We start from the raw sequence: 22445 nt of genomic DNA, 5'->3' as shown, positions 1-22445 counted from the left end.
AGCCCCTAAACCACATTATGTTTAGTCTTAAGTTAGTTTTAAGTCTTTTTATTGTTGAGAGAAAAGAAAAATGGGAGAAAAATAAGAAAATGACATGCAACAAATCTCTATAGCCAAATTATTATCACTCCGGGTTTATATTGTGCTCATAAGCTAACTGCACTACAACACACTACATCCTTTCATTTCATTGATAAGCCTTAAAAAACAGCAGTTACCCTCGAAAGAAACTTGCTTTATCAACTTTCTACAAAAATCCCAACATGCATCACTCCGATCCAAACCTCATCTATCTCCCTCGCTCAATCGAGCTCCGCCCACCTCTTGTCTATGAAGCTCAGCCAGCTTCTCCTGGTCTTCTGTGGAGGAGGCGCTTTGGTTCCGCTGGTTGTTGAGGAGCTCCTCCACCTCCTGGCGGTGGGTGGTCCTCAGCTCCTCCAGCGCTCGCCGCTTCTCAGCCTCAAACTGTGCCTGAGCCTGGCTGAACGAGCGCAGCTTCTCCTCAAAATCCCGACGCATCTCCTCCACCTATTGAAACCACGGAATATGTTCTATTCTGTTTTTGTGTTACTGCTAGCCCAGTCGCTAATGGTGTCACGCTAACTGATCGCAGCATCGCCTCAAAATCCTCCCGTAACAATGAGGGAGGCACAAAACATTCAGTTCTAGCATCTTAAGCCTTTCAGCACTTGTCTGTTATTACCAAAATAAAAGCTTGAATCTTCTCTATGTACACCTCTAAGCAGAGCAAAGTGTTCTTTGCAGCGCAAGATCTGAAACAGTTCAAAAGAAAATGTAGAAACATGTAGCGTGTGATGTGATGTCATATGTCATGTAATGCGAACTGTTAGTGCTGGTAAAGATCTTTTTGTTCAAGCTGGAAGCAGACACTGTGAAAGCATTTAAAGTCCAAAGATAACACACAACAATCCAAATGTAAGAGATAAAGAGCTGAGTTTATTTACCCACCAGCTCTTTACATCTAAGTAGGGCTGAGATGTTCCTTTGTGCCCACATTCATCAGTGCATATGAAACTGTGTCACATGATCGTATGACATGACAGATGACATGATACATGTAACAATATTAGATTAATATCTATTTTTTTAATTGAATAACTGTACAGTACTCTGTTTATAGTAACCACTGTCCTTAATGTAAATATGTAAGAAGAATTGTGTATGTTTCTGTTCTGTGTACTGTTTGTTGTATATGTGTCTTTCTGGCTGCTGTTACAACAAATTTCCCCTTGTGGGACAATTAAAGGATTATTCTATCTTCTATCTATCTTATTGTAGCATAACATAATCTGTGCAATACTGAAGTAACAGCAGACTATAACAAGTAGAAATCATACTTCCTTATAATGAAGTGAACACTTACTGTATAAATAAGCAATCTACCGCCTTCTCCTAATCAAACGTGCCAAGTAGCACTTCATTCTGAGTGTAATTTTAATTTTGGGAGCGAGGTGCGTACAAAAGAAGAGTGCAGCAGTGAAGAGCGCGTTTGTGGCACTAAAAGTTAAATTCGTATTCATTATCAGCATATGCCAGTAACGATTATGACATCCCCCCTGCTGTGTGCAGCTCGTAAACAGCTTACCACTCGTGTGTCACTGGCAGATGCTCCTGCCCATGTGACTGGTGTGTCACCCTTGTTTTAGTGTCATATGCTGGATTACTAAAAACATGTTGCTGCTACTCTACAAGCATAACTGTGTGTGTGTGTGTATCTGTCTGTATGTAAGACATAATATTTTGTCAGTAAAAGATAGCCTTATGTATGTAATGTACACTGTCAGTATTTCCTTTGTTCAATTGTTATTTCTACACTGTACCACCAGAGACACCGACAGGCAGATCCAGTCTCCTAGTATGCGTGACATGCATCTGATTTTTCTGATCTAAGAGAGGAGTTCATACCTATCCCCTCCAACTCATCATTTCTGACTGCTAGTACCACATGTTAAATTAAAATAGTGAAACTGGTAGCGCTAAATGACACAGAGGTTGTGGGTGTTCCACGCTGTCTGCACAGATTACCTGGTGGGAGGCAACCTGTCTCCAAACAATCACGGTCTGACTCAGACTGACTGCAATCACTCTCAGATGATGAAGGTTTGCAAATAATTGCTGTCTAATTTAAAAATAAGGACAGCCAGCATGTCTTTCTATGCTGATGACTGCAACCTGTCTGCAACTCGTCTCTCTGCAGTCGGGGACTAAACTCAGCTGGGTGCCATGTCCCTCAGCTACTATATGTGGAGAAATTTCTGCTTCAGATCTGTGAGATTCTGGCTGAACTGTGGATGTAAGGAGTTAATGTGAACTTCTGTGTGTTTGGACAGCAAAATATTTAAAACAGATGCCAACAGATTTGTCTCAGTCAATCACAAACAGATTACACATAATTGCCAACTTGACTCCATTTAATTGCAAACTGACTGCAGACTTTTATGACTGTCTTGATGCACTGAAGTTGCTTTAAAGATGGCAGCTAACTGCAAGTGGTCACAAACGGGCTCCCAGTTTTAAAAGTTATAATTATTTTTCCAATACATCTTTTTCAGGTCACACCACAGTCTCCACCGGCTGTTTTCCCAAATGTGGCTGTAGCATTACACAGTGCATATTAAATTAGGGCCATAAGTATTTGGACAATGATATAAAAAAAAATCTATTTTCAATCAAGACGTGACTGAAGCACACACCTTCAGAATTAATTCGGTGGGCTTCATTATTGTAGATTTTTAAATTATTTTGATGCCGTCGTTACAGCCTGATGACAGCGAGCGTCCTTTACCTGCATCAACATCTAATTGATGTCAATTTAAGTTGTCTTTCAGTTTATAAATTAAACAATAATATAACATATTTGATCAATTTTATCATATGTGCCAGTTATAACCTATTAAGGTATAAAGTCTGTGGTGTGAAGTAGTATTACTCACTAATGCTTGTATCAGTCTTGTTTGATTGATTAATCTGCATTCAGCACAAATAAACCATTCCTGTTGTGCATTTAGAGCATAACACACTTTACATTTTTACAATTACAGCCCAAATACAAAAACATTGGGATGCTGTGTGATATGTAATTAAACACACAAGGAAAAGATTTGCAAATATAATAAACTCATCTTTTGTTCAAAATAGAAAACAGAAGAGAAACTGCAAAAGGATTTTTATATCCAGTACATGACATCATCACAAGATTCCAAGGATCTGGAGAAATCTCCAATGTCCAAAAATCAATACTGGATGCCCGCGATCATCAGGCCCTCGGGCAGCATGCATTAAAAGCAGACGTGATTCTGTCATGGAAATCACTGCATGGACTCAGGAACACTCCCACTGTTCACTGTGCCACCCGGTTAAAGCTCTATATGCAAAGAAGAAGCCATATGTTAACATGATCCTGGAGCGCTATCGTCCCCTGGGCGCTGATCCTCTGAGCAAACGGTCTAAAGTGGACTGAGGCGAGTTGAAAAACTGTTCTGTGGTCAGAAGAATTCACATCTGAAAAAGTGGATTCTTTATCCTCAAGGAGAAATGAACTATTTGCACTCAGGCCAAAACTCTCTTATGTCTTAAGGTGTAAGTGGATAAGTGCCTCGGGGACTGGCAGTTTGCACATCTGGAAGGGCACCAGCAATGCTGAAAGTTATATACAGATTTAGAGCAACATATGCTCCCATCTTTTTCAGGTAAGACCTTGCATGTGAAACATTTGGAGTATCATGAAGCAAAAAAAATGACAACAAGAATCACATACAGTCAGCATCTTCTCACTAAGTTTTGCATGTTCTGCATGTGTATGTGTGATTACATTTACATTTTACACAGCATCCCAACACCTTTCATAATTGGGTTCATGCATGAAAGTTAACAATCAGGTATTACTTTTGTTATGAGCCCAACCTTACCTCTCTGCTCATAGAAACCACCCTCTGCGTGTGCTGGGCCTCTGTGCACAGCTGCGAGTCCTCCATCCTCTGTCTGTACATCTCGAACTCTGCTAGAGCCTGAAGACAACAAGCACAACAGTGTTACATAAAGACAAATATGGAAACATACAACTGCAATATAACACACCCACTCCTGTATTATATGTTAAGTTGATACTATCCAGTTTTTTACACCTAAATAATCCATATTAAAAGGCTACAACATTAAAACATACTATTGCTTAAAGATGACAACGTAGGAATATGTGAAGCAATACACAAACTAAGAAAGCCTGGCTCGATACAACCAAACTAAATGAAGCCACGTGGTGCCCGGCAGCGCTGAATGACCTGTCTCTTCATGTGTTCGTGGAGCTCTACAGATTCCTCCAGACTGGCAAGCCGCCGCCTCAGATCCACCTCGTCCGCCATTTTAGTCTTGTACTGCATGATCTTGTCTCTGGTTTCTGTCACAATGTGTTGGACCTGAGCAAGAGGAAAGAAAGCAGCCAGTGCTTTAAAACAGAACAGAACTTAAATTTAAAACAGAATTTAAAACAAAGTTCAGCTCAGGTTTAGGCAATTACGATTAAGATGATTATGAGCAAGATTAAAACTTTTTTGTTCTTTTCCAAAGTGGAAAAATATCATAAATTTACAACCAGAGTAGCAGGAAATAAGACCTGAGGAGAAATATGTGAAAATAAATAAGAAAAAGGTGCCAGCACAACACCGTGGACTCCAAGAAATGTTGGCAGGGGGAGAAAACTCTCACTTTAAAAATTTAACACTTGAAAGAAACACTCATTTAATTAACAATCTTGCAGACTACAGTGCACAAGAGCTTCCCTCTAAAAGAAATACCAGTGAAATTAAGTAGGTTTAAACCACTTTTGTAAAGGCCAAGTTCACGTCCTCAAATAAACTCTGCCCACCACTGAATATAATGGGTTTTGATTTGGTGCCAGACTTGTTCTGTGTCTTTGAAACCAGTTCAGAAAATCGTAACATTTAGAACATAAGGCAGCTGGTAGTAAACATCCACACCGCTTACACTGAATCAGCTGAACCCTTTGAATTAAGTGGACAATCTGGGGGAACTCTGCTGTGCTGTGCTTCTGTTATGTTCTTGTATGTGAGGTTGGGATAAAAAGTACTGGTGATGTGATTAATCACGTGATTTCACAATACCTGTGGCACATTACGGCTGAACACATTACGAAGAAACCCAATAAATGTGGATGTTTCTATAGACATCAGGGAACAGGGAGTGTAAAATATGACTTCTTCACAGATTTGACCCAGATTAATACCTCTGGGAGATTTTTGGAGTCAAGTGTTTAACAGTGAGCATCATCAGCCCTTAGGAAGCTATACCACAAACCACTGGAAACATCTGTACCTGCCATGGTGATTTAGCTGTTAAGCGAATTAATCAGCTGAGAAGTCAGAACTTTGCATCTGGAAACAGCTGTGGGTAACAGATGCTCTTAAGATTTAAGTTCATCTTTAGTTTAACTTTCCTAATCACCCCTCAGTCAAATTAAACCCTTTCTGCAGTGCTGACCTGCTCGCTGCAGGAGGGCGGCAGACAGCAAAACCATGGTTAGCCTTGATAACAAAACTGCAGTTTGCCACTGAATTTGCTCCTCTCCTCTCCAGTGACTAAAATACCAAACAGAAGATGGGGAAACCTCACTAAGGAGAATTCTGCTTCACCACACTTTTATAATGTAAATGAAATAACACCATTTAAACACACTTTCATTCCCACAGCAGTTTGACACCACAAAAGTGACAAACCACACGGCTGTTTATCAATCACAGAGTATTTTCCACCACATAATAACAGGGTGTTCGGTGTCTGTACCTCGTCCTCGTGAGCTTCTTTCAGGGACTCGATTTCTTCTTCGTGCTCATCGTTCTTGGTGTTGAGAGCATAAATTACCTGGAGAAATGAGCAGAATTAGATCACAGAAAGAAAATGGTAAATGGCCTGTATTTGTATAGCGCTTTACACATCCACCCATTCACACACTGGTGATGGCAGTTACATTGTAGCCACAGCCACCCTGGGGCGCACTGACAGAGGCGAGGCTACCGGACACTGGCGCCACCGGGCCCTCTGACCACCACCAGTAGGCAACGGGTGAAGTGTCTTGCCCAAGGACACAACGACCGAGACTGTCCAAGCCGGGGCTCGAACCGGCAACCTTCCAATTACAAGGCGAACTCCCAACTCTTGAGCCAGAAGACAGGAAAGAAAGCTCTTATTAACTGTTTCAATATCAGATCAATAGAAGTGAAGACTAAGCTCAGCTCTGCATCGAGAGTGCAACAAAATCAATACCAACAGCATCAGGAAAGGAGAGAATTATGTTTCGTGTTCTGATTAAAGACAGTCACACACTGAGCCAGGACTACGCTACACACAAAACACAACAAAAGTCCCACAAAGGGAGGTGGGGGGGCGAGGGGTCGGGTGTTCGATAATAAATTTGGTGCAAAGGAGATAAGTGAACATTTCACAGTAAGCACAGACATTCCTGTGGTCACAGGAAAGCCCTCTACTGGTTGCTGCACATTGCACAAGCCTAAGTGAATAACATCTCGTCAGTCATGCTTGCTCTCTCTCTACCAGGAATATAAGTAGGTTTTTCAAGTGCTGGAGGTAAATGATATGCAAAAAAAAGAAAAAAGCTTAAGCTTCAGCAAATTGAAGCCTGCAGGGAGAGCAGCTAATATTCAGTCACGGTCAGCTGAATTACAGCCCCGTTGGCATCGAGACGTACGGGTCCACCTTTTGCTCCATTTACAGGTGAGAGGAAAAGGTTACATACAAATCTACAGCAAGAAGTGGGCATAAAGGTATAGTGGTGGGGGATATTTATCCTTTATGGGCAACACTGCTGACGTTTTAAAGACCACTGGGATCAACAATTGAGTAATCATCACTGCAGGGTATTTGCAACTTTATTAAACTTCCCTGTACTCAGCAAGAAATACTAAAACCACTGCTGTGATACATACTGTATCACAGCAACTCAATATAACAGCTGTTTAATATTCTATATTACACTTGATCTCCTAGTGCCTTTAAAAGCAGCATTATTTTGATTTTTCAAACTTGCCGTCTAAAGTATATACACTGAATGTGTTGCATCCTCAAAAATGCACCGTGAAGAAAAAATAAGTTGACATGGGACCACGTGGGAGGCAGAGAAATCATTTCAGTGAGCCAACTGACCTGGAGCAACATCTAGCTGCGTGTCTGAGGTAAAATAGGATAATTGTACCTCATTGTATTTTCAGTACCGGTGAGTGTTTTAAGCTACAAGCACACTTGTTGCCAAATGTAGTGGTCTGATTGTACTGGTGAAGATTGTCATTTCCACAACACTGCCCCCCCCCTCGAGGTCCGCAGCGCTGTTGAAAAGGCTCTGGAGGTCCCTGTATTAAGCACATAAACCTGTGACACAAAAATCACCAAACTGAGACACCACAGACTGTTTTCCTTCCTGGTGATGAAGGAAAACGCTGGGCTGGCATGTAAAAGGACATTTATTCCCTTCAAGGACCTGAAGCTCCATAAAGCACCCCTCCAATAGCCAAACCCATCTGTTCTCTGATTGGATAGATAAATTTGTGATTGACATGACATTGGCCAATCAGATGAAAGGAAGAAAAGTAGGATCAAAATTCGTACTTGAAGCTTGAAAGTTGAGTGCAGAGTTTCACACGTATTTTTTGGCTAAGTCCACACACAAATCTTTTTTACACACACAAAACTGATTTACAGGTACAAAATATTTATGACCACAATTTGAGCCCATATAAATGCAATTTGCAGCTGAGACTTTGAGCTGCACTACAAAATGGTTGACTCGCCATAGTGCGAAGGGGTGGACCCACACTTGCAGCCGAGGAATTGCAAAATAAAACAAAAAGCCTTGAATCTGAATTAATCTGAAATAAAATGAAATTAAAAGAATTGATTTCTCTTCCCTTTAACCACTGCCTGGTATCCTTTACAACTGTATTCTAAAAGAGTGACATACCATCTGCTCATTTGTGTTTTTCCACTTTACAACAATCCCGCCTGAATGTTTTTATTGGTGCTAAACTGAAATTTTGTCATTGGTTATTTTATGTTTTTAAGGTGGGAGCAAAATCAGTGAGAGGAAGGTGGATTTCAACCCTCCACTCTCTTTGAGAATGAGCCTTGATTCCCAGCAGTAAGTCTGCCGTGGAACTGTTCCTTCAATTATACATGATTATTTTAATGACGCTGCTGTGCCTGCTGCTTTCATCTCCTTCTTTCCCTCCTCTCTCTTTGCTCCCATCCTTTCATCTCCCTTTTTTGTTCTTTATCTCTCCTCCTCTCTTCTCTCCCTTCTCTCTTACACTTTCTTCTTTGTCTCGCCATCTCGCAGGGATGAAGATACCTAACATCTCTATTTGTATCTATGGTATAAAAGTGAGACTTGAGTTCCATAAATAATTTCTCACGGAGCAATTGTGTCAAAGTAACCCAGCTGGAAAGGAAATTCTGCTGTGATTAACCACTGATAAAACCTTACTTGGTAATTAGATAGTGTTATTGACTTGGACTGTTAATGAGTGATGAATTTACTGATGAAAAAGAAAAGTCAACAAAGCTTTTCAGCTACATAAATCATTTAGCAAAGCTGTCAAACACTCTCTGATTACGGCTTTTCAGATTTAATGATTTGCAGCTTTTCAATGTTTGGTGTCACCATGAAATAGATGACAGTGTTTCCTACTCATAGACTTTATTTGGGAGTGCTGCCCAGGTGTATTAACTGTGGGAAAAGTATAATTGGCCACTCAAGGAGGCTTGGAAGATACTGCTCAGCTGACAAATGGAATTAGGATAAGCAGAAGAAGATGGATGGATGATGGATGGATGGATGGATGGATGGATGGATGGATGGATGGATGGATGATGGATGGATGGATGGATGGATGGATGGATGGATACTTCTAACCAACTAGCCCCAGCCCATCTTCTATTTTCCTATCAGCAGATGTATCAGGTCGCTGTTGTGGCAGCCCTCGATATCATTCAGCTGCCCCTCTAGAGAGGCTCTTCTTCTGTTGTAGACTCTTCTCGAACTACTGTGGTGATGACAGTTCTTGCTCAGCTCTTAAGACACTCTGTGAACTGGATGGCTACTCTAACAGGGGATTTATACTTAAATACTTAAACTTAGACCGCATACCTTTCTGAAACCCTCTACCATAACATATGCCGTAATCTGACTTAAAGCTACCTAAAAATGTAACTGCACATGATGATGTGCAGGTATAAATGCTGGCAACGGTGGCTGCTACTTGTGTAGACTACACCTTAGTATAAATTAGGTGTAAAAAGAGCCTGTGACAGGTGGCTGGATGGATGGTTACGGATAAGATGGCGCCGAGTATGGCAGCCTCGTCACGAGCTCCCCCAAGCAACAGCTGTTTTCTGTGTTTACTTTTACTTTATTTATTTTTTTGCACAACTCTGTTGCTTGTGAAGCTCGCACACAAGAATTTCACTCGCATGTACTGTACCAGTGTACCTGCACATGTGATGTGACAATAAAAGTGATTTGATTTGATTTGAGGTGGAGAGGTTGTTAACAAGCTGCTATGTTGAGCTCAGTGAGGCTGCAGAACAGAGCAACGACTACTGCACTTACCTGCTGTCCATGAAAGTGGAGTTAGAGCTCATCTACAAGACAAGAATCTTACTGAAGAGGCAGCTGCACATATCGGCCATTAATTTATTGGTCACACAGTACACTGGGAAACACTGATAAAAAATTATTTTGGTTTTGAGGTTAGCCAGCGAACATTACCAATAAGAAGACAGTCTGTGATGAGCTTTGTAGCATTTTCTGCGATTATAGGATGTATTTATTCAGTGCAACATCTTTGAGACATCCAGCCAGAATTAAAAGAAAGCTTCAATTTACACAAGCGTTTCTAAATGTGAGAGTGGATTAAAAAATATGTAAAACTGTCCAACCTAAACTTTTGCCCTTTATTCTATAGTAGTATCTAAATCTGATATCGATCATGGAGCGGGACCAATACAGGATTTTCAAGACCAAAGCCAATATTTGGCAATTTAAAAAATCTGACAAATCCTTGCTAATATAATTCGAGATGGCACGATACCACTTTTTTATGTCCGATACCGATATCATAAATTTGGATATCTGCCGATACCGATATGAATCCGATATAGTGTTTTTTAATCAACAAAACTGTTTTTTAATATCTTGCTGCATTTTGTATAAGTTCATACTCAAGTTTAAAACAACAACTACACTAAAGCTATTCTGTTATACCTGTATGCAAAAAAAAATATTTCATAGTTCAGCAATACTGATCAATCTAATAAACATAAACCTACACCATCCTCCCTATTCTGGTATTTTAAAGAGTACTTAGCGTAAATATTAAGCAACCTAACTAATAGGGTTCCAACTCCCAGCAACAACAAAAATAAATAAATAAAAAATAGGGAACCACCCCTCACGCTCCACCTCATGATGCTTAATCGACGTAATCAACCTTAATTTGATGCAGTGTGAAAAAAAATGCACAGAAATCAATTATTTCTCAAGAAATATTAAATAGATTCAACATCTTTCTTCAACAAAATTGCAGACTGCACAGATGGTACCTTCCCAAAGGAAAAAGTACTATAGCTTACTAGGGTATATATATTAGACTTAATAGTTACTATATGCAGTAATGGACTTCTATTCATTTTGCATCAAATTAAAACTTTGTGTGTCAGATAATTATTTATTAAAAGCTAGACATTTTAAATGAGAATAAGAAAGAAAAGTATGTCTTTGTGCCCCCTTTTCCCTGTTAATGCCCTATCGGCCCCCCTGGCTAAACTTTGCTAGATCCGCCCCTGCACAGTTACCAGCCGTCAGCTACGTAGAAAAAGATCCTCGAGTAGAAAGTAATATTAAATACATTCTAACAACAGCTGATCAAGCTTAAACGTGCTGCTGTTGTTCAGCCACTGGTTTCCTCTTTCTGGTGCAAAGTGGGCCAAAAGCAAACTAGAGACACGGACTCGCGACAGAAAAGCCGATCAGCTGATCGTTAAGCAGTTTCATGATTGAAGTAGCAGCAAGAAGAGGCAGTGGCTTGTTAAGCTTAAAGCAGGAATGCTTTACAAACATTCGACGTGCTAAAGTTCTGAGGTGAGTTACGGGGTGTTGCAAGTTTTGTGAGGTGCTTTCGTGATATTTAATGGATCGGATTACATTTTTTATTTTTCTCCGATATCCGATCCAGTAATTTAGGTCAGTATCGGACCGATACCGATACCGATACGTAACTCGTGTCATTTTAAGTGTAATCTAAGTGTCCTCTGGTGGACAAACTACATCATCAACATCAACACATAACATGATTACATGGTGGTTCTTCCTTCTATTATTTGCTTTTTTACAATATATGTGTTGATACTGATATATTAATGCTGCCGATATATCAGTAAGGCTCTAATAGTTGATATGACGTGAAACTATTTGACTGCCTGCTCTTACTCTTTAAAAAGACCTAAGATTTTTACTGTAGCTGTTCTGAATTTTTCCACATTAAACAAATCTGCAGCAGTTCAGATTTACAAAGGTGATAAACATGTTGTGCGTGGTTGCATAGAAGCAGACTGTAAAACTTGCTTGGCTCAGATTTTAGGGTGAAAAAAGCAAACACGGTGTGATATGTGTCACTCTCAGAGCACTACAGAATAAACAGACTTCACTGGCATCTGTCTACCACACAGATGCAACCTGACACGCCATAACAAGCTGATTAATGTTTGCAGCAGCAGAAAATGAGGAACTTCCAGCCATGATAAATGTAGCACGACTGTGTGATTTTAAGCAACACACACAGCTGAATACATAACAACTATCTATTTATCTGTATATGTTTAATGTAGCCATTAGGAGGGGGTTGTGGAGTTCATGCACCGGCACTTGTTCCGTGTTATTTTTACCTAACAGGTTCCCAAAGAGAAATGCATGAAAGTGAAGCAGAGCATGCACACGTCCACTGCTGAATATGACAAGTTTGACAACAAAAGGAAGAGAACGACAGCCAATAGTTTCTTCTTTTCTTCTCTGCTGGAGGTCTCACAGGAACATTTTCTGTCCCGAAGCTCCAATCAAAACAAGCCTAAAGGCAATACAACAGCCTGCAGCTACACACAGTTATTCAGTGCTGGAAAAAAAACACAAAAACATCATGAAACACCTTTTTGTACCACTTTTACTGTTGCTCATCTCACTCTACTGGCATTAGGAATAAAAAACTACAGTGTGCTTCAAGAACAGCTAGATAGATACATTTATCTCCCATTAACCCAACAGGTGGACTAAACTGCAAAAAGCACATGAGATGCAGAGAAGAACATGACCTACCATGCTAGTTCTAGTTTAGCCTTGATATTTTAACATAATTATTCATAACACAGTGAAAAAGCTCATCTTTCAAAGGCAACACCTAACCCCTGTTAATGGCTCTGCAGCCTCCACCGCAGGTTGTCTGTGAACCCGAGGAAACCTGGGAGTGTGATGGAGAGCAACACCTTGGTAGTGCTTCCAAAAGTAGAGCCTTGGAAGCAAACCATTAATTAATCTTCAAGGGGGTTCACCTACAGAAGCCTTCTATGATCTTTACTTCTTCTAGACCAGGGGTGCCCAATCCCGGTCCTCGAGAGCTACCGTCCTGCAGCTTTTAGATGCATCCTTGTTCCCACACACCCGAATCAAATGAATGGCTTGTTATCAGGCCTTTGCCAAACATGATGGCATGCTGAAGAGGTACATTTGATTCAGCTGTGTTGGAGTAGGGATGCATCTAAAAGCTGCAGGATAGTAGCTCTCGAGGACTGGGATTGGGCAGCCCTGTTCTAGACGTTGTTGACCAAAGTCTCACTTTCAATCATCCAGGCTCAAGCTGATCGACTAGCTGGACAGGAAAAGGGAACTACAGAAGCTTGTTAACACCACTTTTTGCCCTCTGCAAGCCAAAATTTCAGAGTATTATCTTAAAATAATTTTGAGTTAGGTGTGAATAGATTAAAAAAGTTTCCTGCTGCGTCCTTTTACTCCTCTCGGAGTGGTATAAAATTTACACCTATTAAAGCATCATAGAAGAGTATCATTAAAGTCGATCAGCTGAAATCCACGCAGCACGCGTTAAATCAATCAAACTGAACCACATCTATCATTACAGACTGTTTAACAGCAAATTCTCCTCCGAACAGTAATGCACAGGATTTACAGTCGGAGTCCTCTATCACCGAGGCCTCAAATGTAGAGCTTCTGTGTGCAGGATGGATAAGGGATGATGCTAAAAATGACAGTGGGGGCACCCAGGAGGGATCTCTCTGAGGCTGAAGTCGATCACTATTGATCAAACCGCGGTAGAAAGGTCACTAAAGCCTGGAGAGGAACAACTGCAGCATTTGGCTCTGACAAAACTCTGTTGCTCTGCTCTTGTCATTTTCAGAGGATTACCATCATATGCACTAATTAAAGGATTAATGAAAGCCTGGCTCTCAGATGCGCTGTAGTCTTAATGGGATACCTCGACATTTGAGCTTTTAGTCCAATGTTTTCCTTCACCAGACGCGCCATGAAGTGGCAACACAGGCTCTGTTACCAATTAGCCGACGAGCACTGCGCATTTACTTTTTCCTGGTTTAAAGACACTTCGCATCTGTTCCTTCAGTTTTCATTTCGAAGCTCAGGCGCTCCAAGGACACTCAGCTCACGCACACTTTTCCTCCCTGAGCATCACTAGGCTACATCACAACCTCAGAAACAGAAAGCAAGAACAAAGGCACACTGTGTCTTTGACAGAAAAACGTTTCTGTGACAGCCATAACAGCATGTTACAACCTAAAAGTAAGCCTCGACTGATCCTGCTGTCTGTGGACTGATCCAGGTATCTTTTACATTTTGAATGCACTCCATCCATCCATCCATTTTCTCTTTCTTATCCAGGGCGGGGTTGCAGGGGGCAGCAGGCTAAGCAGAGATCCCTCCCTCTTTAGCCTCCTCCTCCAGCTTATCTGGGGGAACATCAAGGCTTCCTGGGCCAGCCAAGGACTGTAATCTCTCCAGTGTGTCCTGGGTCGACCACGGTGCCTCCTCTTACTTGGAATACCTCACCCAGGAGGCGGATGCCCAAACCACCCAAACTAGCTCCTCTGAATGTGGAAGAGCAGCGGCACTACTCTGAGTCTCCCTCAAATGACTGTACTCTTCATCCTCTCACTAAGGGAGAAGCCAGCCATCCTCAGAGAGAGTGGAGCTGAGAAAGCTCATTCCAGCCGCTTGTATCCATAATCTAATTCTTAGATTAGATTATGACCAGAGCTTTAGATAGTGCCTGACATGGGATTTAATACATGGAATAACAACACATGAATAGCTTTGGAGGGTGGGGTCGTAGATCAATCGAAGACCAACTGAAAAATGGACAGCTATGCTTTAGGGGTGGGCGATATAAACGATATACGATAGAAACGATAGAGATTTTGACTATACCGCTCTATCGTGATAGTGAATGTTGATGATGTCATCAAGCTGCGCCTGTTTTGGTTGAAAGCATCGCAGCGGCTAAAACCATTATATTATTATATAGCATAATAATTATATAGCAAAGAGATGAAGCACTTTTGAAATATGGGGAAAGCCAAAAACTGCGCTTCCTCCACTTCCGTAACATTGATTCATTAATGTTGAATTCTCTCGCAGCTGTTCGATTCCCATGTTGTTGCAGTATATTAACAACTAATCTTGTATTGTGGATGAATAATCTTAGTTGTTCTCCTGACTGAAGTTTGCCCCGTGTATAGCATCCTGCTATGCAATTGCATTTGTCCCTGACCACCAGAATCCCTCACGTTAACTTTTATCGAGTGGGAAAAAATTTAGCTTTCATCCTCCAGCTTCACTGTGCTAATGTTATGCTAACATAGCTGTGTCGCTAGCAATCACGTAGCACAACATTATATACCAGCTAGTCCAACTTCAGTAACCCCTCAAACGCCACTGCTGTTTAGTTTTCTGTCTTCATTTATGTTGGAAGTGGTAGCAGAGCTGTACGTTTTAATTAGTTTCAAAAATCTCTCAGTCAGAACATGCTATGAAATGTTTAGGTTGAAACTAGCGACTTCTAACTGTTAAATTAAATTTAATAAATTCTGTTTTCATGGATGCATGGATGTTAAACTTAATTGTTACACCTGGTAAAGCAGCAATGCTGATGATTTTATTAAAGACGAAAGAATTTAGACCGTTTTTAACTCTCAGTCTTTGTTTGACTTTGGGACCTGAAGTGACGGAGTTTTGGACCCAGATTACTCCGCGAAGCTCCTCACCACGGCAGTAGTTGCTCTGACAATCCATCAAGCAGTGCGGCTTACCAAAGTTGTACTAAAACATTTTTTAACAGATTTCTGCACGCCAAAATCGATTCGAGGTCATAACCAGAATTCATACATAAGGCACACTCTTGATTTTTGAGAAAATTAAAGGATTTTAAGTGTGCCTTATAGTGTGGGAAATACGTTATACAAAAGAAAAGAATATATCGCGATATATATCGTTACCGCACATGCTTCCAATTATACCGCGATATGGATTTTAGGCCATATCGCCCAGCCCTACTGTGCTTCATATTCAGCTCTCGCTTCTCCATGACAGACCTGTAGAGCATCCTAATCACCGCTACTGTGGTCCCAGTCAGCTGTGGGAGGAGTTCGGTGAGGCCATGGAAAAAGACTTTTGGACTGCCTCAGAGGGATTATGGCAAAGCAGCGCTCTAATAATGTGATGTATAGTGCAAGTGGGGCATCATTGACGTCAACTGAGGATACAGTCGGGTGGAGTATTCTGGGAGGACTTAATGAGACTAAAAAGCAATTACGTGACGTTTCTGAACACGTACCTATTTAGCATGTGGCTAAAACAAAACCCAAACCTAATCCTAACCCTGGATGGTTTGCTAGTGTCCTGGTGGACGATAAGAGTTTTGAGAGTTTCAGCCAAATGTGCAGATCAATTCAAACTCTAATTAGCTAATTAGTCCTCAATTCTGACACTTTCACTGCTGTCAGCTAGTTTTTGTAAACTCAGGCTAGATAAATCTTTCAATACGGACTTACGTTTGCAAGAGTTATTGCAAAGCATATTAGCCAAACCCAGACGGGCAATTATGGATTTCTAATAAGTGGTCACTCAATCAAACTAATGTCTAAGCTTCAGAGTTATGAATCATTAGTGTCTGCCAGGCATAAACATCAACCAGCAGTCTTATCAGCCAGCCTTCGGTCATTTACCGATTCCTCTATGGCAGCGGTCCCCAACCCCCGGGCCTCGGACCGGTACCGGTCCGTGAGTCGTTTGGTACCGGGCCGCGAGAGTTGAGGTCCAAGTGTGAAATGTATGGTTTTCAGCGCAAAAAAGCTTGGAGACCGCTGCTCTATGGCATTTTAAACACAACAAATAATTTATTTTGAAGCATAAATTACCTTTGCAACAGCTGAAATCCAATAGCTGTTGTAAATTGGACTGCCAGAACGTAAAGTTAGGTTTAATGTTTTTTCCACTGGACAAACTTTCAATTCTGTTGCCTCTGTGTACCTTTGGTTCCTAATATGTAAAGGTTTTTTCACACTTCAAAAGGCATATATGTAATTCATATATTAATACAAACAGAAGAGATCAGGTGTGTCTGTTGACCACATTTTATGACTCTTAAGGCCCAACCATCACGATATCCCTCATTTGTGGGTTTTGTCAGTCTCTCTAGGCTACAGTGTAACTGAAAATGTGTCTGTATTTTGGGATGAAGCATTAGTTTCGGATGGATAGGGAAGAAATAGACAAGCGGGGACAGGAGAGGTGTTTTGGAAATATCAGGAGGAAACCCTCGGGCAGACCCAGGACTTGCTGGAGATTATGTTTCTTGGATGACTTGGGAGTATTCCCCCAGAAGAGCTGGAGGCGGCAGCTGGTGAGAGAGAGATGTTGGCATCTCCTTCTCCACCAGGTTCCAGATAAGCAGTAGAAAGCAAATGAATGTGTTTCAAACAGAGTCTTTACAATAAATTCTTATGTTTAAAACAGATTGGAGTGTTAAAGAATAAAACTAATGTAACATATGACATTGTAGTGCAGCCTTCAATTTAATCAACGCTGTACTCCCAGAAAAATCCTTTTATAATAGGTTATATGCACGGCCAGATGTTTAAGCACTGAGGACACAGCTGAAATGATTTTGCACTGAAACGTGAGCTGTTAGCGATGCTGCTCACATCAAGATGATCAATACTTTCCACTAATTTGGTGATGATTTTTTAAATCACCTTTAGACTTTTAGGGTCAAAGCAAATTTTGTATTCACTGCATCAACAACTCTGATTATGAGGCTGGATTTAACATCTTAAATGTCAGGTAAAAGTGACATTTCTCATTCTCGCTGATAAAAACAGTTCCACCTTCAGGTTCACAATAGGATTAGACTGGTTTAATACAGCTATTCAAAGCTGTTGCTGTAAGCTCTTGAAAGTAAGTTTAGATGATGTAATGTTAGGGCAAAAATCAAGCATGTCAGAGCACTGCACTGAATCAGAGCACAGCAGCATATCTACTGTAACACAACCTCATCCTGGATTATACAGTGGATGATTGATGATGAATTTTTGGTAATTTGGTATCATTTTAATTTCATTTCATTGATCTCTTTGCTGATGGTACCGGGTGTTCGATCTTTTTGAGAAATATGCTGCAGCCTGAAAATGGCCCACTTTCCTCGTCTAACGCTGCTGCTGCATGACCCTCATGAAAAGGTAAGGCAATGCAGCACCTGTGAATTTAACAAAGAAGCACAATTGCAAAGACGTGGGCAGTCCTGTGGGCAGAGGCAGAATGACCGAAATACACACAACAGCACTGCTGAGAGCTCGGATTTACTACGTGGACGAACAACACATGAATAGAAACGCTGGGAATGTCTGACTCACTCATCTGAAATTAAAATGTTTCCAAAGAAGAGTAACACATGTGCCACAGATACCGGTAGCCTGCAGATAAACACACACTTACGCACTCACACAAACAAAATAGAGACGCATAAATCTGCCATGACGCTTTCAATTTTTAAAAACGAAAGACACATGGATTCACAGCAGAGGAAGGTGCTATTTGCTTTAAGGGAGGACGGACGATGCAACAAAACAAGCTCTAAATCTGTGTTAAAATCCAAGTTAAACACAGAGGGATTTCTGAGATCTCCTTAGGACAAATCTGACTGGCACTGAAGCTGCGGCTCACTATTATTTTTATGTTTGCTTGTTTTTCTACATGGCAGATGCTGCGCTGGAGAAAATGCCGAGTATCTCTTTTCACCATATCTTCTTGAAAGTGTTTAACCAGCTATGCTGGTTAAATCTATTAATACAACAAACTGTTCCGGCTTCAGATCCTGCTCACACAACATGCCGCTTTACACATACTCCAATCTAATTATGCAGCATTGCTTCCCAATTTGTGTAGCTATTAGATCTAAGGAACTCCATCAACACAATCTTTTTTTTTTTTTCAAAAATAGGCTCATTTGGAAGTTGCTGAAAAAGTTAAACCACCGCTGGCTTGGCTGCAAACATTTTACATCGATTACACAAAATACTTTAAAAGCCTGAGAGGCATGCAGATGACAGATTTTGCCAAGCTGCTGTTTTCCAAAAAACTAGGCAAAGTATTTAAAGATCCAATCTGCAAGTTAGAGTTGTGAAGTAAAACATCCCTCAGCCAGTTTGGGATTGATTGCAGGTCCTAAATCTTCTTCGTAATTCAGCCGGCGAGGTGAATCTTTCATTTTCATTTTCATTTGGATCAATGATTGTGGCTTGTGGCTGTTTGTTTTTTTTAAAGTGGGGTGAGGAGCAGGAAACAACCTGAAACCGCATAAACAAACACCAAACATGAGGGGGAAACATGGTGAAGAATAAACAGAGAAAAAGTCCCCGGGTTCAAACACGCAGTTGGATTGCTGACAAAATGTGGACCTTAATGCTGCCGCTGCTCTCTCGCCAAATAGATTTTAATCAACCACTGAAACACTGAATTTTAATCCTGGATGTCCACATTTCCAATCTGCCCGATATACTGTGGATATCTGCACAGCTTATCCAACCCTACAGAGTGTCTAATTCCCCGCGAGTATTATGTAAAATCTTCTGTCATCTACTCCTGCTTTTGTCTCTCCTTGATCTGCATAAACAGCTTTGTTTACATTACATCCTCAGCTCCACTCTGACAAAAACCTAAATGCTCTAAAAATGTAGCTGCAACTTTAAATCTCCTACAACTGCAGGGCATAGTATCCCTGAATCCTACCCTGGTGTCAGGTGGACTACAAAGAAAGCAAAAACCTCTGCATCCTTCCGAGATTACATAACTTCTCTCAGTCCTTGGGTACCAGAGGCAGCCCAGTGGTGGCAGAAAACAGTTAAACTGTGGTGGGGAGAGGCTGGATGCACATTAACACATTCCTCTGGGCATTTGGAAAGCTCTTAGCTATCAACACCCATAGGAAAAACAGCCTGGCCACAGAGTAAGGTATACTACCGGCATGCACGGGGAAGTGTGTAAGTACTGCACAGCAATCACAGCCACTGATTATCAACTACCCAGCCTGGGTATTTAATGGTGACCTCTGAACCCTGCAGGCGTGCAGAGCACCTGCTTCAAAATGCCAACACACCAAAGTCAATGAAAAATACAGGAAAAATGAGCGCAATGTTTACAAATGGCATGCAGCACCAGCACAGTTATTACACAGTTATACTTCATTTAGATGCTCTAAATGACTGAACCACTCCACGGAGCTTCACTCACTCACGTCCACGCACCTTGGTCAGCTGTGCTATCTTCTTGCTCATCTTCAAATGCAGGTCTTGAGTGTATTCCAGCGTTAGGCTCCCGTCGTAGAGCATGCTGGAGGTTGTGCAGGGGGGATATTTGGTGCTGCTAGTCGAGGTGTTGTACGGAGGCTGCCAGCCTGCCCCCGTCGCCATTTTCACCGGGAACAAACCCACACGCGACGCCGCGAAGTCAGATAAAATGGAAGTGGCCTCCGCTGCGCCTCACATCGTCCCGTGGTTGCGGCTTGTGCGGTTATTCTGTCGGTTTCTGTGACGGAGGACGGAGAGCTGGAGCGGCGGAGCGCGAGACCGTTCCGCGGCAACGCATCCTCCAGCACCGCGGGCGCGAGCGCTCGAGATGAGGAGAGTGACGGAGACGCGCGCCAGATGCTCACCCCAGTAGCACGCGCTCAGGTCCGATTGGTTTACCCTTTAATGCAGCTGTGAGTGGCTTGTGTGACTTTTCTCTTCTATCTTTCCATCAGTCCAAGCTGTAATACAGTTCTTCCTCCTCATTCCGGGTTTTAACGTCTATTTTTAGTATTTTATAAATTTTATTACTGTTGTTCTGAAACAGCTGTTTTTCCTGTTAGGTATATATAGGCTGAAGCATAAAAAATTTACTCTCTTGCTTTTACAACTTTAAGCCCAAGGGGGGAGGGAGATGCCTTTGGATTTCATTTAGGCTTCACTGGATTACGTCACTCTCGAGAAGCGCAGGCTGTCACTAATCCTGCACTGACATCTGTCGGCGGCTCGTGTGAACTGCGACGCTGTTGCTGTTATTGTTGATATTATTATTAAAGGATCAGTTCGGCCAATGTTCAGACATCGTGAAAAATTACACCCAGTGTCTCCTGTCCTATGACAGCTGGGAAAGGCTCCAGCGCAGCTTAATTGGATAAAGGCGGGTGAAAAAAGAAGCAGGATGGTGGTTGTGTCAATGGTCGTGTTTATTGTCAAGAATTACTTTCACACTTCTTCCCTGTGCCTTTAATCAATCATCAATTAATCAGGTACACAGGAAAGAAGGGGTGGTCAGGCAAGAGGTGTAAATGCCATCAGTGTCAATCCAAAATGTTAAAACGTTTATTATTCATTATATTTTACTTTTTACATTTATAATTATCATGCCGACTCTTTCCAAAAGCAAGTTTCAGCACTGTCAGCTGAAATGGTAACTTCTTGGGGCACTTATTTGAAGCAGCATCTAAATTAACTTTAACACTGTGCACCAGGGCATATAAAGTGCATGTATGAACTCATATCATTTAAAAAATCAAGGTTTTAACAACTTATTTCTCCTGGAGAGTATAATTCTGTTACCATCGTTGCTGTTGAGGAGTTTTCTGGTGTGCTGCGGTTTTACTGGTTGAGGTCAGATTGAACTATATGTGGCAACTGATCTCGTTTCATGGTTTGTTTGGGTATTTCAGTTTTCATGTTGATTACTGGGAACTTTTTCCACAGACATGAAATCTTATTCCAGAACAATTCATGTAGTGTAAGTGCAGCACTGATGATCTGGAGCTGGCTTTCAGGAAAGCATATGTGAAGAGCTTTGATCAAACATGCTTTTCATAGTTTCTTGGGTCATTCTTATTCTCTGTTTGAATATTAGATGCAGTCCACACAGAGAAAGTGGATGTGTATTATAAATAAAATGATTACACCAAATGATGGGAGCTTTAGATGTGAAAGGACTGATTATGTCAAAGCAGACACCTCCTAATAAATGCTAGCTTTCAAGTAAAGAAAACAAATAAAAAGCGAATTAGATCAAATAGACGGATTAAATCTGAAACCACAAGCCTACAAGGAAATGCATTCAGTGATGCATTTCCTTGTAGCCTTGCAGTCATTTTCTTACATTTCACTTGCATCTTCATTTGCTTTAGTTTGATTTTTGACCAATCCTAGACAAGCGCTGATATCGGCATGGCAACTTTTATTGTTCAAGCTATAAGTACTAGTAGGGCTGTCGCAGCATCAGACAATCATGATAATATATTATTGCAAAAATCTATAGAAAAAAAGATCTTAAAATCATATACAGCACTGTGCCTACTAGGACTAACCCCAGTACGCCTGTTTCAGGCCTGCTCATAGAATAAAATGTCTGAGTGTGCATCAGAAGACAGAGTTGTCTCTGATTGTGCAGCTACCCTTGGAAAAACCATGTCTGTATTGATAAATACTGTTGTGTCAAAACTCATCATTAAGGGACGAGGGGAGGTCATCAGATGTCATCTTTATGGAGGAACGAGTACGTGTGAGCAAATTGTTGCACATTTTTTATAAAGCGTGTTGTTGCTGGTGCATTTTTCTTTGCAGCCATGTGTTGAAGTAGCAGCATCATATCCAGTGACACTAGGATGCTCTGCATGCTGATTAGGAAGTCTGGCTCTGCTCTGGTGACTGCCCCAGAGCCTTTAGGCTTACTTACTCATGGAAGGATGCTACAGCGTAATAGACAACACATCAAATCCCCTGCATGACCTACTAGTCAAATA

General features: G+C 41.3%; 1 protein-coding gene across 3 annotated transcripts in view; it reads right to left on the bottom strand.

The window, feature by feature from the left end:
• fam184aa (family with sequence similarity 184 member Aa) overlaps window positions 1-20350 on the bottom strand; it is a 75784-nt gene extending 55434 nt beyond the window's left edge. Inside the window, exons 1-5 of one of the 3 annotated variants that reach the window (XM_076879976.1) lie at window positions 19921-20350; window positions 5821-5898; window positions 4302-4436; window positions 3930-4028; window positions 322-528 (exon numbers count right to left, since the gene is read on the bottom strand). In XM_076879976.1, the coding sequence (XP_076736091.1) occupies window positions 322-528; window positions 3930-4028; window positions 4302-4436; window positions 5821-5898; window positions 19921-20085 (684 nt within the window). In that variant the 5' untranslated portion in view covers window positions 20086-20350. The remainder of the gene's footprint in view (window positions 1-321; window positions 529-3929; window positions 4029-4301; window positions 4437-5820; window positions 5899-19920) is intronic. The other 2 variants (XM_014412224.3, XM_076879977.1) reach the window with 2 other exon arrangements.
• Window positions 20351-22445: the final 2095 nt, after the last annotated feature.

The sequence above is a fragment of the Maylandia zebra genome, linkage group LG23 (assembly GCF_041146795.1).
Source record: "Maylandia zebra isolate NMK-2024a linkage group LG23, Mzebra_GT3a, whole genome shotgun sequence".
In the NCBI taxonomy this organism is placed as follows: domain Eukaryota; kingdom Metazoa; phylum Chordata; class Actinopteri; order Cichliformes; family Cichlidae; genus Maylandia; species Maylandia zebra.
The sequence above is the reverse complement of the archived record's forward strand: the minus strand, read 5'-3'. Positions and strand labels throughout refer to the sequence as shown.